Source organism: Bos javanicus, chromosome 28, assembly GCF_032452875.1.
Source record: "Bos javanicus breed banteng chromosome 28, ARS-OSU_banteng_1.0, whole genome shotgun sequence".
Lineage (NCBI taxonomy): Eukaryota > Metazoa > Chordata > Mammalia > Artiodactyla > Bovidae > Bos > Bos javanicus.
In genome coordinates this window covers 7,505,758-7,525,789 of record NC_083895.1, presented here as the reverse complement: position 1 = coordinate 7,525,789, position 20,032 = coordinate 7,505,758, and the positions used below count along the sequence as shown (strand labels likewise).

The 20,032-nt window shown below is 41.2% G+C and overlaps 1 protein-coding gene across 2 annotated transcripts in view; it reads left to right on the top strand.

The window, feature by feature from the left end:
* Positions 1-20,032, top strand: part of PCNX2 (pecanex 2) — a 311,141-nt gene that overhangs the window by 139,281 nt on the left and 151,828 nt on the right. For both annotated transcript variants that reach the window (XM_061404843.1, XM_061404842.1), the window contains 2 exons: positions 4,445-4,537; positions 5,318-5,468. In XM_061404843.1, coding sequence (XP_061260827.1) covers positions 4,445-4,537; positions 5,318-5,468 — 244 coding nt within the window. The remainder of the gene's footprint in view (positions 1-4,444; positions 4,538-5,317; positions 5,469-20,032) is intronic.

The window sequence follows — 20,032 nt, the reverse complement described above, 5'->3', positions numbered from 1 at the left end:
ATATAAGTTTGGATGGGAAGGGAAATGGACACCAGGACTTGTTAAGTTCTTTGTATGTCCAGGAGATGAATTAAAATACTGATTAAATTTAGACTGTGATTATTTAAGCTTGCACAATTGATTGTTTAGTATAACTACTAAAGGACTAGAAACAGAGCGTGTAAGCTCCAACCCTCTATGAAAGGAAAAATAGAATAAAAAATGGTTTTTACTAAGTAGAAAATTATAATAGGACTCTTTTGTCACATTGTCCTTAAAAATCCATTTCAGATGGAATTTTGCACCTAAATATTAGATGACAAACCCTGAAAGCGCTTAGAATCATAATAAAGGAGATTAGCTTTATAATATCAGGGTACAGAAAAAATTTTAACAAAACTTCAAATTCATTAAAATTATCACTTTTGATTTATCAAATAATACTTTCTTCAAATAAGACTTAAAAATATAAGCTACAGAATGGGAAAAGATTTTTAAAATATGTACAGTTGATGAAGCACTAGTGTTATGATGAATATAAAAGTCCCATAAATTATAAGAAAACCAGATATCTCAATTAAAAATGGGCAAATCTCAATGGCCAAAACATGACTACATATGCAGTCTAATAATCAGGAAATTCCAAACAAGTTATCATTTTATACCAACCAGACTGACAAAAAATTGAAGCTCTCATGATACTGCTGCTGCTAAGTCGCTTCAGTTGTGTCTGACTCTGTGCGACCCCATAGACAGCAGCCCACCAGGCTCCCAGTCCCTGGGATTCTCTAGGCAAGAACACTGGAGTGGGTTGCCATTGCCTTCTCCAATGCATGAAAGTGAAGAATGAAAGTGAAGTTGCTCAGTCGTGCCCAACTCCTAGCGACCCCATGGACTGCAGCCCACCAGGCTCCTCTGTCCATGGGATTTTCCAGGCAAGAGTACTGGAGTGGGAAATACATATCTATCCTAGAGCAAATCTTGCACATTTGTACACAGAAGATTGCTCATCATAGCATTTGTCATAAGAACCCCAAACTGAAGCTGCTGGAAATTCCACCTACAGTAGAATGGCCTTTGTTGCAAAGGAAAATAATTTACTAGAGCTATAAATGGTGAATTTTAACCACTTAAAAAGTAGCCATTTATATTTGCCCATTTTTAATTGAGATGTCTGGTTGTCTTATAATTTACAAGATATCTCTGATAGCTCAGTTGGTACAGAATCTGCCTGCAATGCCAGAGACCCTGGTTCACTTCCTGGCTGGGCAAGATCCACTGGAGAAGGGCTAGGCTACCTACTCCAGTATTCTTGGGCTTCCTTCGTGGCTCAGTTGGTAAAGCATCTGCCTGAAATGCAGAAGACCTAGGTTCGATCCCTCATTTGGGAAGATCCCCTGGAGAAGGGAATGACTACCCACTCCAGTATTCTGGCCTGAGTCCATTGGGTCACAAAGAGTCAGACACAACTGAGCGACTTTCACTTCACTATATTCATCATGACTCTAGTATTGAGCAGAGGAAACAAGATACAAACGTATATATATAGTGTGGTGCCATCTATCAGATAAAAATAGGCAAACTCAGCTGCTTATTCTTTGGCATTGCCTTTCTTTGGGATTGGAATGAAAACTGACCTTTTCCAGTCCTGTGGCCACTGCTGAGTTTTCCAAATTTGCTGGCATATTGAGTGCAGCACTTTCACAGGATCATCTTTCAGGATTTGAAATAGCTCCACTGGAATTCCATCACCTCCACTAGCTTTGTTCATAGTGATGCTTTCTAAGGCCCACTTGACTTCACATTCCAGGATGTCTGGCTCTAGGTGAGTGATCACACCATCGTGATTATCTGGATTGTGAAAATCTTTTTTGTACAGTTCTTCTGTGTATTCTTGCCACCTCTTCTTAATGAACTTCCAGATGTTCAAGCTGGTTTTAGAAAAGGCAGAGGAACCAGAGATCAAATTGCCAACATCTGCTGGATCTTCGAAAAAGCAAGAGAGTTCCAGAAAAACATCTATTTCTGCTTTGTTGACTATGCCAAAGCCTTTGACTGTGTGGATCACAATAAACTGTGGAAAATTCTGAAAGAGATGGGAATACCAGACCACCTGATCTGCCTCTTGAGAAACCTGTATGCAGGTCAGGAAGCAACAGTTAGAACTGGACATGGAACAACATACTGGTTCCAAATGGGAAAAGGAGTACGTCAAGGCTGTATACTGTCACCCCGCTTATGTAACTTATATGCAGAGTACATCATGAGAAACACTGGGCCGGAAGAAGCACAAGCTGGAATCAAGATTGCCGGGAGAAATATCAATAACCTCAGATACGCAAATGACACCACCCTTATGGCAGAAACTGTAGAGGAACTAAAAAGCCTCTTGATGAAAGTGGAGAGTGAAAAAGTTGGCTTAAACCTCAACATTCAGAAAACAAAGATCATGGCATCTGGTCCCATCACTTCATGGGAAATAGAGGGGGAAACAGTGTCAGACTTTATTTTTGGGGCTCCAAAATCACTGCAGATGTTGACTGCAGCCATGAAATTAAAAGACGCTTACTCCTTGGAAGAAGAGTTATGACCAACCTAGACAGCATATTGAAAAGCAAAGACATTACTTTGCCAACAAATTTCTGTCTACTCAAGGCTATGGTTTTTCCAGTGGTTATATATGGATGTGAGAGTTGGACTGTGAAGAAAGCTGAGTGCCGAAGAATTGATGCTTTTAACTGTGGTGTTGGAGAAGACTCTTGAGAGTCCTTTGGACTGCAAGGAGATCCACCCAGTCCATCCTAAAGGAGATCAGTCCTGGGCTTTCTTTGGAAGGTATGATGCTAAAGCTGAAACTCCAGTACTTTGGCCACCTCATGTGAAGAGTTGACTCATTGGAAAAGACTCTGATGATGGGAGGGATTGTGGGCAGGAGGAGAAGGGGACAACAGAGGATGAGATGGGTGGATGGCATCACTGACTCGATGGACGTGAGTTTGAGTGAACTCCAGGAGTTGGTGAGGGACAGGGAGGCCTGGCATGCTGCGATTCATGGAGTCACAAAGAGTCGGACATGACTGAGTGACTGATCTGAACTGATATTAGGTACAAATATGCAGAAATTGAAATGTCAGCAACTTGCTACTAATTTTCCATCACAAAAAACTGTGTAGTGAGCAGGCACAAGGGAAAACAAAGCAAAGTTAGACCAAGGAGTGTTACTAATACTGCAGATACATGGAGCATGGCCTGTTAGCTCAGTAGGGTACAATGTTGGCTAACTGACAGAGCTAAAAGCAGTATTAGGGGATCATTAAATTTTTTTTTCTACAGAATCCAATTAACTGCATTACATAATTACTGACCATATTAAGGTATCACATTGTTATCTGAAAACTCTAAAATCATCAGTTTAAATATATCAATATATCATATCAAAAAGGAATTGTGCCTCTTAAATAATTATTTTGAATGTTACCTGCCAGAAAATCATATAGAATATACATCTGTTTCCCCATCGCCTCCCTTCTTTTCTTTCTGTACAAACCATATGCCTGTTTACCTACATTCCCTCCTTCCCTTTATCTTTTCCTGTCTTTTTAAAATTAAAATGTGAAGTTTCTTGCAAGTCATGCTGCTGGTTTTCTGACTGAATTGTCATCCAAAGTGACAGGAAGAAATCAGGAGGACAGTTAAATGCAGTAAAAATGACCTGAACCATCTGATGAAAAATCTACATGGCTTGGTTGGGATAATCAATAATACAATGAGGAGATCCACTCTCAACATCAATTTGCCAATTAGCTGCTAAAGTTGCTTTCCACTTCCTATCTCAAAAGTTTACAATTCACACTTTACCCATCTTTATTAGACCTGGGCATCTCGCATCTGATCTGTGATTGTCAAGAAGAACTTTATGCCTCTTACACGTGTAGAAAATCTTCTCTCCCTGGCTAGTGGATGGGAGCATGCTGCTGCTAAGTTGCTTCAGTCATGTCGTGTCTGACTCTGTGTGACCCCACAGACGGCAGCCCACCAGGCTCCCCCATCCCTGGGATTCTCCAGGCAAGAACACTGGAGTGGGTTGCCATTTCCTTCTCCAATGCGTGAAAGTGAAGTCACTCAGTCATGTCTGACCCTCAGCAACCCCGTGGACTGCAGCCTTCCAGGCTCCTCCATCCATGGGATTTTCCAGGCAAGAGTACTGGAGTGGGGTGCCATTGCTTTCTCATGGCAGTCTGCATTTCCTCTTGCCCCCTTCTGCCTTAGTTTCCCTGATATTCCCCACATGGGAGGTGCTGAATGGTCCATGCAACGTGTGCCATTGGGAATAGATCAGGTAAGTGACGGTCTGAAGATGTAGTGTATCCAGGGGTTAAGATCCTGTCACCCGATTTACCTGGTGACCCAAGGTTGCTGAGAGAAACACAGACAAGCAAACTGTACAGTTGTTTTCTGTTTACAGAAGGATATCTTAAAATCGGATCTCATCATCTGCTCGGTGGCTGCTGTTCTGTCCTTTGCAGTCAGTGCCAGCACTGTGTTCCTGTCCTTGCGAGTATGTATCCATTTGGCTTTGCACTCTTCCCCTCTCCTCATTGTCTGTAATAAACAGAGCCCACTGTGCAGCTCCAGGCTACTGATAGGTTAGTGGAGCCAGAGAAAGAATAGAAAAGAATAGAGAGCGTGGAGGAATATATCCAGGTGTGTTGAGTTATGTCTGAGATGAGTTTTGGCCCACAACACAAAGTTGAGTCACATGTTTTACCCTTGCTCTTTCCCATCCAGGGAATTGTTTGGCTAGCATATCTTGTAGAATCCACCATGAGGATGGTCAACAGTCATAAAACAGGACCACAGCTCACTTCTAAGAGTGGAGAAGGGAGGACTCACCAAATCAGGAATGAGATGGAAGTCACAGAGCCAAAAAGATTATCGGAACATAATTTTCAGTTGGAAAAACAACAGTATAGTGAGCCAGATGGGATTTCTGGCTAGAGGTTCTCGCGGACATTTGCTGTCTCACTTTTCTATCAGCGAAGAAAAGTCTGTTAGCTAAATTTGTTATTCTCCATCTCATCTTTAAAAAAAAATAACAACAAGCAAGAAAAAGTATTCTAATGGGCAGAATATCTCAGCCTTTTGTGCACTCCGTCTTGGTGGTTCTCAATGCAGAGACCAGTTTCAAGTGCTGCGGGAGAAATTTTCAGAGGCCTGAAGAAAGAGCTGAGTTTGGCTGTGTGTGCTTTAGGAGGAGCAGGGAAGGTTCTGGATCATTGACAGGCATCCTTCCCCACGCTTCCAGCTACACACTGACTCTTATCTTCTTCTGTTGCAGCCTTTTCTCAGCATTGTGCTCTTCGCCCTGGCTGGAGCCGTGGGGTTTGTAACCCACTACCTGCTCCCCCAGCTGCGCAAGCATCACCCGTGGATGTGGATTTCACACCCCATCCTCAAAAACAGAGAGTATCAGCAACGGGAAGTGAGAGGTGAGTAAGGTATCCCTCATACAAATAGGGTGTGGTGAGAGGTCTGCTTTATACTGAGAGTGTGCACAGCTGTGCAAATGCACTTAGTGCTGTGGAAATGTACCCTTAAATATGGTGATGTACGGATTACTTTATGTGTGTGTATATGTTTTGTTAGTCACTCAGTTGTGTCTGACTTTTTGCAACCCCATGGACTGTAGCCGGCCAGTCTTCTCTATCCGTGGGATTCTCCAGGTGAGAATACTGGAGTTGGTTGCCATTCCCTTTTCTAGGGGATCATCCCAACCCAGGGATCAAACCCAGGTCTCCTGAATTGCAGGCAAATTCTTTACCATCTGAGCCACCAGGGAAGTGTGTATTTCACTGCAGTAGATAAAGGACAGCATGTGTACCTTGAAGTGTACATTAATGTTCCCGGAACAAGAAAGTTGAAGTGGAGTGAATTAGAAGTCTGTTTTATGAAAATGATTGGTTGTTATTATTGAGGAAAATTTCATTTATATCATTCAGACCTGAACGTTATACTGTTCCACTTTCAGCTTATGGGGGACCAAGAATAGAATCACTCAACTTGCCTTGTCATCTTCCACAAAACCAGAGGTGGGATGTAGCAGAGGCACCTTTGAATTTTGATCCATGAACCCTTGAAATTTTGTTGAATTTGCAGTGCTCACCTAGAACTAGACCCACAGCCCGACCTGGACTTGACTGAGCAGTTTCCATGGCTGACTCTGGCCACCATTAAGTAACAGCCTGGTCATTACTTTAAGTAATGACCCTAACAGTGTTTGAGCTTCTAAGTAAAAAAGTCAGAAATTTCCCTGTTAGGTCTCTCCAGGCTCTGATTGAACAGATGGCAGATGGATTGATTTATCCCCATTTTTCAGATATATTGGGCACGGTTTATAGCTATAGTTTGTAATTAACCCATGATGCTAAGTCTGCACAGAACCATCTAGTTCACTGTAATTTCTCCATTGTTAAATGAGTCATCTGGTCATCTCCACCTTCAGACAGGAGGGTATATGAATAACACCAAGGTTTGCTGACTCAAACTCATAGTTTTCTGACTCAAGGTTTGCTGGACTCCGCCAGGTTTGTCATCAATAACTCCAGTAGACTAGTACTGAAATGATTTAGTGTTGTTTCGAAGACTCCTAAGAACTCAGGTACCACAGTCCCTTATGTTTCCACTGCGGAAAGAATTTAGCAAAAGGCAAAGAGATAAGAAGTGGTTGATTAGAATAGGATGCTTGTGAGGGTTACAGGTGAGTACGCGAGAGGATGCCATGGCCAGAACTTACTGGGCTACAGTTTTAAAGTCAAAGGAAAAGTGGAGAGGGTAGAAGATCTTTGTTATTCTTGAGTAGATGCCATGCTTCCATCATCAGTTCCTCCTGCAGGTTGGGCAGGGGAGTTTTCTTGTCCCTACTAGGGACACAAATGATTGCTTTTTGTGTGTACAGAGAGCACGGCCTTTCTGAGCTCCCTGGGCAGGATGTGGGTCTCAGGCCTCCATTGTTTTATTGTTTGGGGGCAAGTCTCATGATTCTGTTGTGTGTTTTTGCTGCTGAGCAAGCCTGCTTGGTTTTGTGGTTAAGCAAACCTGCGTTCTTGAGTGATTGTTAATTTACAGGGGTCTCCCATATTTTTTTACTTACAATCCCCTAGTGAGATTAACCATTTAAGTACCCACTTCATCTCTTCACTCTTTTCCTGTCAGTGTGACCAAAGTAAAAGGGCAGAGGGGAATTAATTTAAGAAGAAATAAAATAATCACTTATGATGCTGCCAGGAATAGAGACCATGTCTGAGTGGCTGCCAGCAGCTGCCTTAATTTGAAACAGTGACATCAGTAAAACGGGGTTTTGCTTAGAGGAGAGACATGGCCTAATGGACCTGCTGCCAGCATAGGGTTTAGAAGGCGGTGGAGGCAGCTCAGACTGTCCTGCCTTTGGGTGTTTATTATTCTCACTTACAGCACTAGTGGCTCGCCAAAGATCAAGCTGCATAATACAGGTTTTAAATGCTGTGTTCAATCTTGTGTGCTGCTGCTGCTACATAAATGCAAATTACTATCAGTAATATAAAAATTGAAGGAAGATGAGCTCAGAGTAGGTGCAGGTGATAATGGTCAGTTCACGCTACATCCACCTAGACAGAAAGTGAAGGAAGGTAGCAGCGTTGGTCACTCAGTCATGTCCAACTCTTTGCAACCCAATGGACTGTGTAGCTCACCAGGCTCCTGTCCATGGAATTCTCCAGACAAGAATACTGGAGTGGGTTGCCATTCCTTTCTCCAGGAGATCTTCCTGACCCAGGGATCAATCCCAGGTCTCCCTCATTGCAGGCAGATTCTTTACCGTCTGAGCAGTCCATCCAAACCAGTGTCTGCATGTGGGTCAGTCAAGCAACATGAAGAAAAGACGAGTTTCTTTCGGACTTCTGCAGTGTCAGGGTCGCATTTGCCTTTCGTTTCCTTAACTTATTATTGAAAGACTAGGTTTTGTTGACATTAGTGGAGTATTGTTTCGGCCTCAGTGGTAAGTAGTTGATGGGGATTTGAGGTCAGATGCTTTCAGTTGGGAAACTGCATATCTATATCTGTATCATCGTTTCTGTGCCTGTACCTAGATACTTAAATGCCTTTGGGTTGAGGACAGAGAACTTGACAAGAGAGAGAAAAATAAGACAGATCAGTGTAGACTCCTCTTGTTGTGGCAGTTCAGAGTGTGCAATTCAACACTGAAAGATAAGAGTGAGCTGTGGAAAACTTGGAATTTGTGTGTGTGTGTGATTGTTTTTTACCCCTGAATCTAAAAGAACCCAGCCTAGGTTGGAATCATTTAGATATTTTAAGTCTGAATGATCTTTTCAAGACAAAGTTCAAGAGCGAGAAAGGAGAGTGTGTTTGTATGCTGATGTCCCCTCTTGGAGGACTGAGTGGGTGGGCAGCTCTGGGCCTCTGCCCTTTACGATAGGCGGAAGACATTCCCCTTGGTACCATGGGCTTCAACAGAGGCTTGGTGGATATGCCTCACTTGCCTACATTAGCTGTTTATAATCTACCTGAAATCTAGCCAAGAGTAATAGATTTAACACGTCAGGCTCGTAATGAAAAACAGATTGCATTTCAAAATTGTGTGTTAGAAGGAAAATCCAAATACTTAAAATGTGTTAGTATGAAAGTATTAAAGACCATTTACCTATTTTGATATCATTCACAGCCTGTTTTCTCGCTTCCTCCTCTTGGCTGCCTTTCTGCCTTTTAGGTATTTCATTCTTTATTCCTTCTACTAGCCAGAAAACATGCATAGGAAATTCAGGCTGATCACATACCTTTAATGTGAGAATGTGTCAAATCTTCTTTCTCATATGATCACAGAATGTTTTGGAAAAGCAGAGCAGGGCTGGTAGTACTGTGGATCCCACTGTGATCCCTGGTCGTGCAGTAGACATAGCTAACAGAGAACAGTCCTAAAACGGGCCAGTGGCAGACTTTACCACTCAGTTGGAATTGGCATGTGAGACAAGGCCTGAGTGTTGTGTATGTTTTGACGTCTATGTAATACTATGCCACCACTTTACTGGGAGGAAACTGACACCCAGAGATGTCAAGGGACGTTGACCCATGTCCCACTAAGTTTGTGGCGGGTGAATGATCAGAACCCAGGTGATCTCACTCCCTCTGGTCATATACTATTTCTGCAACCTATATTGCTCTCAGTGCACTGGGAAGATGGTGTGCCAAAAAACACACAAAAAAGCAAATAACAACAAAACCAACAACCAGTAGAAGGCTCAGACCCTGAGTGAGCAGGTTATAGTTAACTTCATGTCCATTGGTTGTATGCGTGCTCAGTCGTGTCTGACTGTCTTTGTGACCTATGAACTGTAGCCCGCCAGGCTTCTCTGTCCATGGAATTTTTCCAGGCAAGAATACTGCAGTGAGTTGCCATTTCCTTCTTCAAGGGATTTTCCTGACCCAGAGATCAAACCTGGGTCTCTTACATCTCTTGCGTTGGCAGACAGGTTCTTTACCACTGAGCTATCCGGGAAGCCCAACTGGCATGCCCATTGGTTAAGCTGTTCTAACTGGTTGGTTCTGTGTATTAAATGGAAATAAATGAGATTTTAAAATTAAATGTTGGATTAGGATCTGGAGCATGGTAGGTATTTAATAATATTGATGGAATGAATGAATGACTGATTGGTGCTTTGTAAATTCACTGAAGGAAGAGTTCCCCACAGACAGAAAAAGCCCAGAAGTAAAGGCTTGTTTGAAGGACTCTAGTCTATGTGTACAGAGAAGGCAATGGCACCCCACTCCAGTACTCTTGCCTGGAAAATCCCATGGATGGAGGAGCCTGGTGGGCTGCAGTCCATGGGGTCGCTAAGAGTTGGACACGACTGAGTGACTTCACTTTCACTTTCCACTTTCATGCATTGGAGAAGGAAATGGCAACCCACTCCAGTGTTCTTGCCTGGAGAATCCCAGGTACATGGGAGCCTGGTGGGTTGCCGTCTATGGGGTCTCACAGAGTCGGACACGACTGAAGCAACTTAGCAGCAGCAGCAGCAGTCTATGTGTATAATAAGATGCATACATAGAGACTCATCCCACAGCAAAATATGGTTGCAGGAAAAGCTTAAGCTGTAATTTTTGGATGCATTAGAATAAATGGATGAAAGGTATAGAAATCATTAAAATATCAATTGAAAAATCTCATTTGCATTTTAATTTAACCAAATTCACTATTATAAAGCTAATTCACAATTGAGTCCTCAGTTTGTAATCCTTAAATGAGATTTACTGTGCATTTTAACAAATCTTGCCTGTTGATTTGCAGATAGACTGGTTTCTCCATGTGAAAGACTCGGTTCTGATGGATGCTGCTTTTTCTAATGTGTTTTTCATTTATAATTCCCTGGTGGCTCAGCTGGTAAAGAATCTACCTGCAGTGCCAGAGACCTAGGTTTGATCCCTATCAATCCCTGGGTTGGAAAGATCCCCTGGAGAAAGGAATGGCTGCCCACTCCAGGATTATGGCCCGGAGAATTCCATGGACTATCCATGGGGTCGCAAAGAGTCAGACATGACCGAGTGACTTTCACTTCACTAATACATACTGTTAAAAGCCAAACAGGACAAGTTGTGATGAAAAGCAGCTGTCCCTGGTCAACTTTTTCCTGTATGATTCGTCCTTACTTTTGACTCTAGGTCTTTCTTCTGGTATTTACCATAATTCTTCCAAATAATGTGCATGTTCTCATCTTTGTTAATATTTCAGATTTGCCTGTCTATTGACTTTCTGTTACGAATAATAAAGATCTCTCTCTTCTCTTTCCTTATGTATGAACATTTTCCCCTACTCCTTTCTCCTAATATGATTTTTGTTGAACATATATTCCGTTTTTTCCCTAATCATATATGTGTATGTCATATAGCAAGTCTGATTGTTCATGTCTAGTTCGGTAGTGTACCATGCTTGCATTTCCTTTCTTGTTTAGATTTCTGTTTTTGCATCTCCTAGCCTTTCCAATTTCTGTTCTGTTTTTGTGTCTCCTGCCTTTCCAATAACTATGTAAAATATCTCTCGACTTAACTTTCCACACAGGCACACTTGAAAAATACTCTTTTACTTCCATCCTTTCCCAGACTCCCTCTGGAACCTGTTTCAATTGTTCCTTGTTTATTCCCTTTGAATGAAACACATCCTCTGGCTACTTCAGGGGAAGGGTGCATGGTAGGGAAATGTTTTGAGACTTCATCTATCTCAAAATGTTTTCATTCTACTTTGCACTTAACAGAGACCTTGGAGTGTGTAGCTTGTGAGGGGTAAGCACTTCTTTTGGAATCCTAAGCTAATGTCCCATTGTTTTCTATCTCCTGTTGCTGCTGGTGAAAAGTCTGATGTCTTCCCGGCTCCTGGTCCTTTATATGTGACCAGATGTTACGATGCAGGAAGCTTTTGGAAAGTTTAGGAGGGAATTAAACTGTCATGGCCCAGAGAACAGGCTCTGAACAAGGCAGGGCTCAGATCCTATCTCTGTCCCTATTAGTGGGGCTTAACTTTTGTGATTCATCTATGATGATGGGTTCCTACAACAAAGATTGATTGGGGGATGAAATGAATCGAGGCAATACACATAAAGCATTTGGCAAGGTCCTTGTGCGGCAGACTGCACTCAGTAAGCACATCCTGCTGCTCCTCTTCTCCAGGCTTCTGCATTCAGTTATTTTACACCTTGTTTTGTGCCTCATTTCACCCACCGTGCTATAAGTTGGCGACCCTTTATGATCTGGATAGACATGTTGTGAAATTTTTGCCGGCAGGTGATAGTACTGCTAAAATGACCTAGCTTACAGAATTTCCATGGGGATTAACTCCAACCAGATAAAATCTTTTGAAATGTATATAGCGCTAGAGGAAAGAATAAGGCATGTCTGATTTTACAACCTAAAGGCTGTACTGGGGTCTATGGGACGGTCTCATCTTCACGTGTGTGATGAGGAAACACTATGGTTCTGGAAAGAAGGATGTATCCTAACCCCCTTTGTCTCTCTATATAGAGAGATGCTAGCATCAAGAGATAGAGACCTAGGAAACCCTCCAATGCCTCTTTAATTCAAAATGACTCAGATGAACCAGTGCCACCTGAGAAACAGTCTCATTTGCTACGGTGCTTCTGAAAGAGTGTTACAAATGCCACAGAAGTGGCTAGGGCTGATGTGTCAGAAAATCACCTGCCAGCTGGCAGCCTGCCTTATGTATTGCCAATGTTCTTATTATTTTCATGTACCTTCTCTTCCCTTCCTCTTCTTTCCCTTCTTGCCTGGCTCTGCTTCTTCTCCTCTCATCTTCTGGCCCATCTCCTCCCAGTCGACTGGGGAACTTACCTTCCTGTGTCAGTCTGCACAGGCTGGAGGGGGCTGCCGGGGACTAGCAGTGGAACCAGGCTTACACAGCAGCAGGAAGACAGACAGGTGGAATCCAGTGTTCTTTGCTCACAGGGGAGCGAGGCAGAGGGAGTCTTAGAGAAGCACAGGCCAACCCCAGGCAGCATTAAGAGAGAAAGGGTTTGGGGACAGAGTTCAGCCATCAGCTGCCAACCTCAGACTCCCACTCTCTCTCCAGCAAGCCATGGAATTTTTATCAGGTGCCCCCTGGGGTTCTCCTAGACTGCTGATAAGTTTAAAACAATGCAGAAGTAAAATAATTGGGGAAAGATTAAAAAAAAAACACTAACATTGAAAATTAGCCAGTCTTTTTGTTTGGCTGCTCCATGAGGCATGTGGGATCTTAATTCCCTAACCAAGGTTCGAACCCATGCCCCTGGCATGGAAGTGTGACGTCTTAACCAGTGGACCACCAGGGAAGCCCCTGTAAGCCTTACTGTGCTGGATTTGATGTATGCAGGCCAGCACTGCAGCAGCTTTGAGCTCTCTGGGCCGAGCGTGCATGGCAAGGCAGGCCTGAGAGAAGGAGGAACGATGCCCGTTCCCAGCTAGAGTAGGTGAGGCCCCTGTGATGGGGGCTGACTCAGGCTCCCTGCCATGCATCTGTTGGGATCTTATCTAAAATCACGTAACCCTCACAGTGCTTTATGATATGATAATTGACATAGATGCCCGTGGAAAAATAGAATTAGGGTTTTAAAATAATCTTGTCATTGAAATAACATATACATCATACTTTACTTGAGGGGAGGAATCCTGATTTTGTAAGTTTGTCGTTCATCAAGTGCCTGCTACGTACCAGGTGCTGTGCTGGGTGTCGATGATACAAAAATGGAAAAGAGCATAATCCTTGCTCTTGGCAAGATGGTTGTTCTCACGAGAAGTGTCTTCCTTCAGTGCCCATGGTGAGCACATCTGAAAGTTTCTCTTAACCCTTTTTTTTGTGAACATTTTGACCTAACCATCTTTATGTGAAAAATTGATAAATGATTCACTAGTATTTTTAGTTTTAAATACTATGGATTAATATTAGTAGAGGACCTTTCTACCAAGAAGGGAGAGTACATTAGTTCCCGAGTCTCATAAGAATTTCTCCATCCCTTTGAGGAGATGTGAAGAATATATTTTTAATCCCCACTGAATTGATGAAAAAAAAAAATCAGTGGGATGGTTTTGGGGAAATGAGCTAAACATTTTAAAAAATTGAATTAGACTTTGTATCAAATGAAAATCCAGATGGATTAAAGATTTAAATTGTTTTAAAGAAAGAAAAGAACCAGAATAGCACTGCAAAAAATATAGGTCAAGTTATATAATCTTAGTTAGGGAAAGAGAAAAAGAATTTTTCAAACATGATTCCAAACTCAAAAATCACCAAAGAAACAACTGAAAAATTGTATTCCTTGAAATATATGAGCTTTATTATTGTGATTCCTGAACGTTCCCACCTTGTATTTCTCTAAGATGTTTACCATGATATTGAACCTGGTAATAGTTATTAAGCAGTTCAAACATATTTATGGACACTGTCACATGCCAAGGACCATGTGAATGCTGATGAAGCACTTGGGAGCGAGGCCAGCACGATCTCACCCCAGGACAAAAGAAAGGGGGAACACTTTGGCGAGGAGGAGATCCTGAACTCCTATGAGGCAGGCAGTGCCTCACCATGAAAGCCCCCGCTTCTCAAACTTTGTTCTCTTAAGTGTCTGCTTTTGTTATTTATGTCAATGATCAATGATGTTGCCTGAATCGCCTGAGTGGCTTCTATGAACAGAGTACAGCGCTAAATGTCAAATATGAGGAAGAAAGACAGCCCTGGACCCCTGGCTGTGCTAAAGAGATGAACATTCATCACACAGATTAATATATTTATAAGGTGTTTAAAGTCCAGTGAAGGAAAAGTATAGGGGGCTAGGAGGGAGTTATAAAGGGATCTTAATTTAGATTTGAGGGGGAAAGAAAGGCTTCTTTGAGAAAGCACAACTAATTAAAACCTGAAAGATAATGAGGGGGTTAGCCCTCAAAATGGGGGAGAAAAAGCCACACGCTCACTTTGAATTGGCGTATTTGGGAATGGGAAGGTCGTGAGGACCTTGGGTTTATCTGAAACAGAATTTTAGGCTCTGAGTGATGGGGTGGTGTGATTTGCTTTACATTTAAGAATAATGATTCAATTCCTGCTACTGATTTGGGTAGCTAAACCTGTTTTTTAAGAGAATAAACCTTGACATGTATACATTTTAGTGGTAAGGACTTGGCCCAGCAAGAAAGATGAGAGTGAGAAATGCTCATAGGAAAAACAGTTGCTTATAATAAGGGGGCACCACCAGCTGGGATGCAGTGAACCTATTTCGCAGGGCCTCTCTGCCTTACATGCCTTGGTGTGACCAGGCGAGTTGAACCCGAGGTGCACCCCTATAAATATGTCGCTACAAAGCAGGAAGCCTCATGATCGTGAAGCTTGTCAGTCATAATTCAAGATTTGAATTGGAACAAATTGTCTTCCTTTTATCTTAAAGATAAAAATATCCTGAGGATTTTTTTTTATTAACTTTTAATTATTAAGAGGCTCTAGTTTTAGTAACATAAACATCTAAATAAAACACAACCTGAAAAGCATTCAGTCAAGATAAATCACATGTAAATTTGTAAGTGGTGGAGTTAGTTTGCATTCTTTTTCTCAAGGGCCTAATATTTCAGGGAAAAGGGAAATAATAATGTTAAAAAAATATCTTTTTATAGTCTCTTTGCGTATTTGGAACATTACAGAAGGACAGTTATAAACTATCATTGCAAAGATTTTCTTTTTAACTTGACTTTGTGTGAATACTGAGACAATCTGGGGACTTAAACGTATTTATCATGTTACTGCCTTTGAAAGCTTTTCGTCCTGTTAGTTTTTCATGGCCACTCTCATGATGAAGGATTAACTTTAATCTTTCAGAATTCAGAATTCTGGATTGCACTTGTGTTTTAACTTTCTCCTACATTATTATTCATGTTTATATTTGCTTCCCTTCTACTTCCAAATAGAAACATCCAGTACATTTACCTGTTAAACATTTTCTACAATCTAGAGATTGTAGCCTTTCACTGGAATAATTGAACTTGGCAGAAGGATTCTAGAGATACATAAGAATGAGCATGAAATTGATTTGCCTTCGGTTCAGTTTCAATGTGCAGTAGTAGCAGAACTTGAAGTCAGGAGTAGGGCATTGGTGACCTCTGGGATTCGCTATCCACTGTGTCCTTCCTAGATATTTATTTGAACTCCCTTTCCACATCCTTTTCCATTCCCACTTTGACTAGATGTTATCCGGAATACCAACCGTAGAACCCCTGCCCTGGGGCGAATCATCACCTAAAGTGTTTTCCTCTTTACATGTAGTCTGTATACCCACGCTTGCTGGTGTATGCAGACAGTGTAAAATGTGTTCACAGTCCCTGCAACTAGAGATTCAGAATTGATCAGTGGGAGGCACGTGGAGCTTCTGTATCACATTGAGATGTCAGCTGTTGTCCCTTTCAATTCCCTGGCAGCACCTCAGGTAGTAAGCTAGAGCTGAATTATGCAGTGCAACCAGTCTTTTTTTTTTTTTTTTTCATTCTAGGGGTGCTATTAAATAGTAAAGGTTTTTGCAACTTATGAATGAATTGATTTCTAGTCCTCTTGAAGTTCTTTTTATCCTTCAGAAGTCCAGCAGACAACTGTTTTGCAGCTATCATCTTGCTTCTAAGTAGAAACCCAGTTATTAAAGACCCAAGGCCTTACCTGTTCATATGTGTTATTTTGGCCATACTGAATGCTAGTCCTACAAGCTTGCTGTTCTAAAGGCAGACAGCAGACTAGGGCTTACAAGCCAAGACTTTTACAGCCTGACTCTCTTAGCTACATGCCTTACAGTCTTGTCTTTGATGTAGTTTCACACATATGCACAGAAGGTTAATATCTTACTAAATAAGTACTTCTGCTCTCAAATATTTGGAAAGATATGGATGATGAATTCGGAGCTTATTAGTGATTTCTATATTATTTGATATTCATTGCTTTGTGTGTTTCTGGAATGGATAAACTGAAATTTATGGCAAACCCATATTTGTTATCATTATCTGCAGTAAATCTTTGCACACTGCAATGGGATTGTCTGCCTACACTCAATCAGCTTTATGCCCACTTACTGGAATATATCATCTACTGAAATTAAATATGACAAGCATTTGAAAATCTGGATCATACTCCCCTATCCACATGGCACCCAGGTCACTCTTGGGTGATGAGTCACTGAAACATTTCTTTTAATTCAGATATTTTTCTACCTGCACTGCAGGATGAGATTGGCTTATATATCTCTTAATTTACATATTTTTACAGGAATCTAACTAAGGTTGTCATGTTTCTCTGAGTTGGTGACAAATGTTGATAGAACTCTGTAAATGTATTTTTATAAGCAAGCTGAATTGCATTTGATGTGATGGCCTCAATCTGACATTGTTGATGTTTTATAAATTGAGCAATCAGAAAAAATAATTTTGTATAGAAGGAAACCTAGCTCTAATTGATTATACTTTATGAGAGATTAAAATAGGAAATGTTGTTTAATATGTTATTGTTAGACAGCTTTTTGCTTTTGTAATCAAAAAAGCAATTCCAAGAGGCTGCTTTAAAAAAAAAAAAAACCCTCTTTTCATTTTAAATATTCAGAGTTGCCCCCAACCACCAAAATAAGATGATAACTGAACATTTATTGAACCTTAACTCAAGGCCAGGCATTATGCTAGGTGCTTGAAATACTGAACTGATTAAGACATAGCGCCTACTCTTGACAAACTCACAGTCCAATGGGAAGATTAGTATATTTAAATGAATATTTACTCTGGTGTGACAGGTACTATAATTGTAAAATTCACAGTGTATGGTAATGGCTCCAAGAAATGACACATCTTGCTTCAAAACCAAAGCTAATTTACAGAGTGCGAGCAGAAAGTGGGGTGCATGGCTTATAAAGAATTTTAAAATAGTAACAAATCTAATTAAAAGTTGGACTGTGTTTTGCTGTCATTATGCTGACAATTCTAAGCAGTGTTAGTGATAAAGCCTCTTCCTACTGGGATGGACTTCAAATGCCCTGCCCTTGGCCACCAGTGGTGGTGACTGTACTGGGAGTGGTGAGGGGTTTAGGAGAGGGCCAAGAAAAGCTCCAGATGGCAAGGTGACATATTTTGTAAAAAGATGAGGAATTTCTCAAGTAGGAAATTCGGAAGGATATTCCAAGAAGGCACCAAGCACATATATAAAGACATATAAAACAGCATGCTTGACTGCAGTTCGGGGGAAATAGCAGTCATTTTCAATAGATACTGATGACCCATTCAATATCCATATGGGAAAAATATCAGTCTCAACCACCATCTTGTAAGATAATGTATTATACACAATAACCAGTTCTAAATAGCATGCAGATATAAATGTAAAATTTAAAACAATTATAGTTTTAGAGGAAAGTAGAAGGTGGTCATGGCCTTTGTCTTTTGAACGGGACACAAAAATCTTTAAAAGGAAAAATAGATGAGAACTTGGAACATATTAAAACTAAGTATTTCTCTTTTAAAGAGATATTATTAGGAGAGTTAAAAAGCATCTCACAAAATGGGAAAAGATTTTTCCCATTGCTTATATGTGAGTAAAACTTGATGCTTAGGATGTATGCAGAACTCTTAAAATTATGAAGGAAAGACATATAATCCAGTAGGAAAAAGAACCAGGCAATGGCCATGAAGAACTGCTTCAGCACAGTGTATATCCAAATGGTCAGTGAGCACATGAAAAGGCACTCAGCTGTGTTAGTCATTAAGAAAATGTGAAATAAAACCATAACATGATACCACTATACACCCACCAGTGCAGCTAGAATGAAGGAGGAGAAAATGTTCTGGCAAGGATGTGGAGCAAGTGGAAGGAAAGCTTTGTATTGTTTGTGGGTGCATAAGTTATCTCAGTACCATTGGAAAGTCGGCAACACCTCCTGGAGCTTTCTATGTGCACACTTAATAACCTAGGGATTCCGTGCCTAGACACATACTCCACAGAAATGTCCCATGTTTTTCAAAAGCTATGTAAAAAATGTTCATAGCAGCACTCTTCACAATAGATACTGGAAACTAACCAAAAGCCCATGAACAATACCTTGGAGAAAAGCTATATGTGCATTAAGTAGATGACTCTATGGCAGTGAGAATGAACAAATGACAACCGCACTCAGAAAAGTGGAGGCGTCTCACAACCCTGCTGAGCAAAAGACGCATAAGAGTAGTAGGCAAAATAAGCACTGCTGTTCAGGGATTAGGCGGTGGTTACCTTGTGGGGTGGTGACTGTAGGCAGGCATGGGGTGCTTTGAGGCTGTTTCTTAAGCCAAGTACTAGGGACACAGCTCTGTGTGGGTGTGTTTTATGCATGTTTCTGTGTATAAAAGAGATAAATGAAAAGGTTTTTAAAAAAAATCCAGCATTGATAATCCAGGGAGTCAGTTCAGTATAGGATGTAAGTGGAAAACTGATAGAAGGTGAATCCATAGAGTTACATAGCAGCATATTATGAAATGCCTATATGCCATATTAAGGTACTTGGGGTGTATGGATAGACACAGTGGAGAACAATGAAGACTATGAAATATACGGTGGCTAAATGTACATTTCAAAGAGTTCTTTGATGGCAACAGGACAGAAAAACAGATGGTGTGTAAAGAAACTGGAGCCCAGGAGATCATCCATTCATTCACTCAACACATATTATTGAAGGATTACTGTGTCAACATGGGGAATATGGTAGTGAACAAGACAAAGTCCTTGCCCTTGTGGAGCTAACCCTGTAGTGGAGAAAGCAGAAAACAAATAACACACAAAGACACAAACAAAGTATCAAATTGAGCCGTTTTATAAAGAAAAGTTCATTAGACTAAAGAAATTGTGACACAAGGAGGCCGTTTTAGATATGGTAGTAAGAAAGGGACCTACTAAGGATGTGATTCTTGAGCAGACTTCAAAAGGACAAGTGAGTGAGTTATAAAAATATCTGAAAAGGCGAGTCCTAGGCAGAATGGACAGCAGATGCAAAACTTCTGAAAGAGAACAAGCTTGGTGTATGTAATATTCAAGGAGGATCACCAAGGATGAGAATGCATAATGGAGAAAGTGGTTGGAAATAAGATCAAAAAGGTTACAAAGTGCCAAATTATAAGGGTCTTCTAAAACATGGTAAGGACATTGGATTTTCTGTTAGTCAAAAGATAGGAGGAGGCTAAATATCATGGCTGCTGCTGCTGCTGCTAAGTCGCTTCAGTCGTGTCCAACTCTGTGCGACCCCATAGACGGCAGCCCACCAGGCTCCCCGTCCCTGGGATTCTCTAGGCAAGAACACTGGAGTGGGTTGCCATTTCCTTCTCCAAAATATCATGGCAGATGCCTCCAAATCTTGATGGGTTTTGATATATATATTTTGTTCATGCAAAGTCCAATGGGATGTGATCAAAAGGTTTTTCCTAGTCATTGTCCCTATCATAGTGGAGGGTCATGATCACTTAGGTATGATATTTCTTCAATATT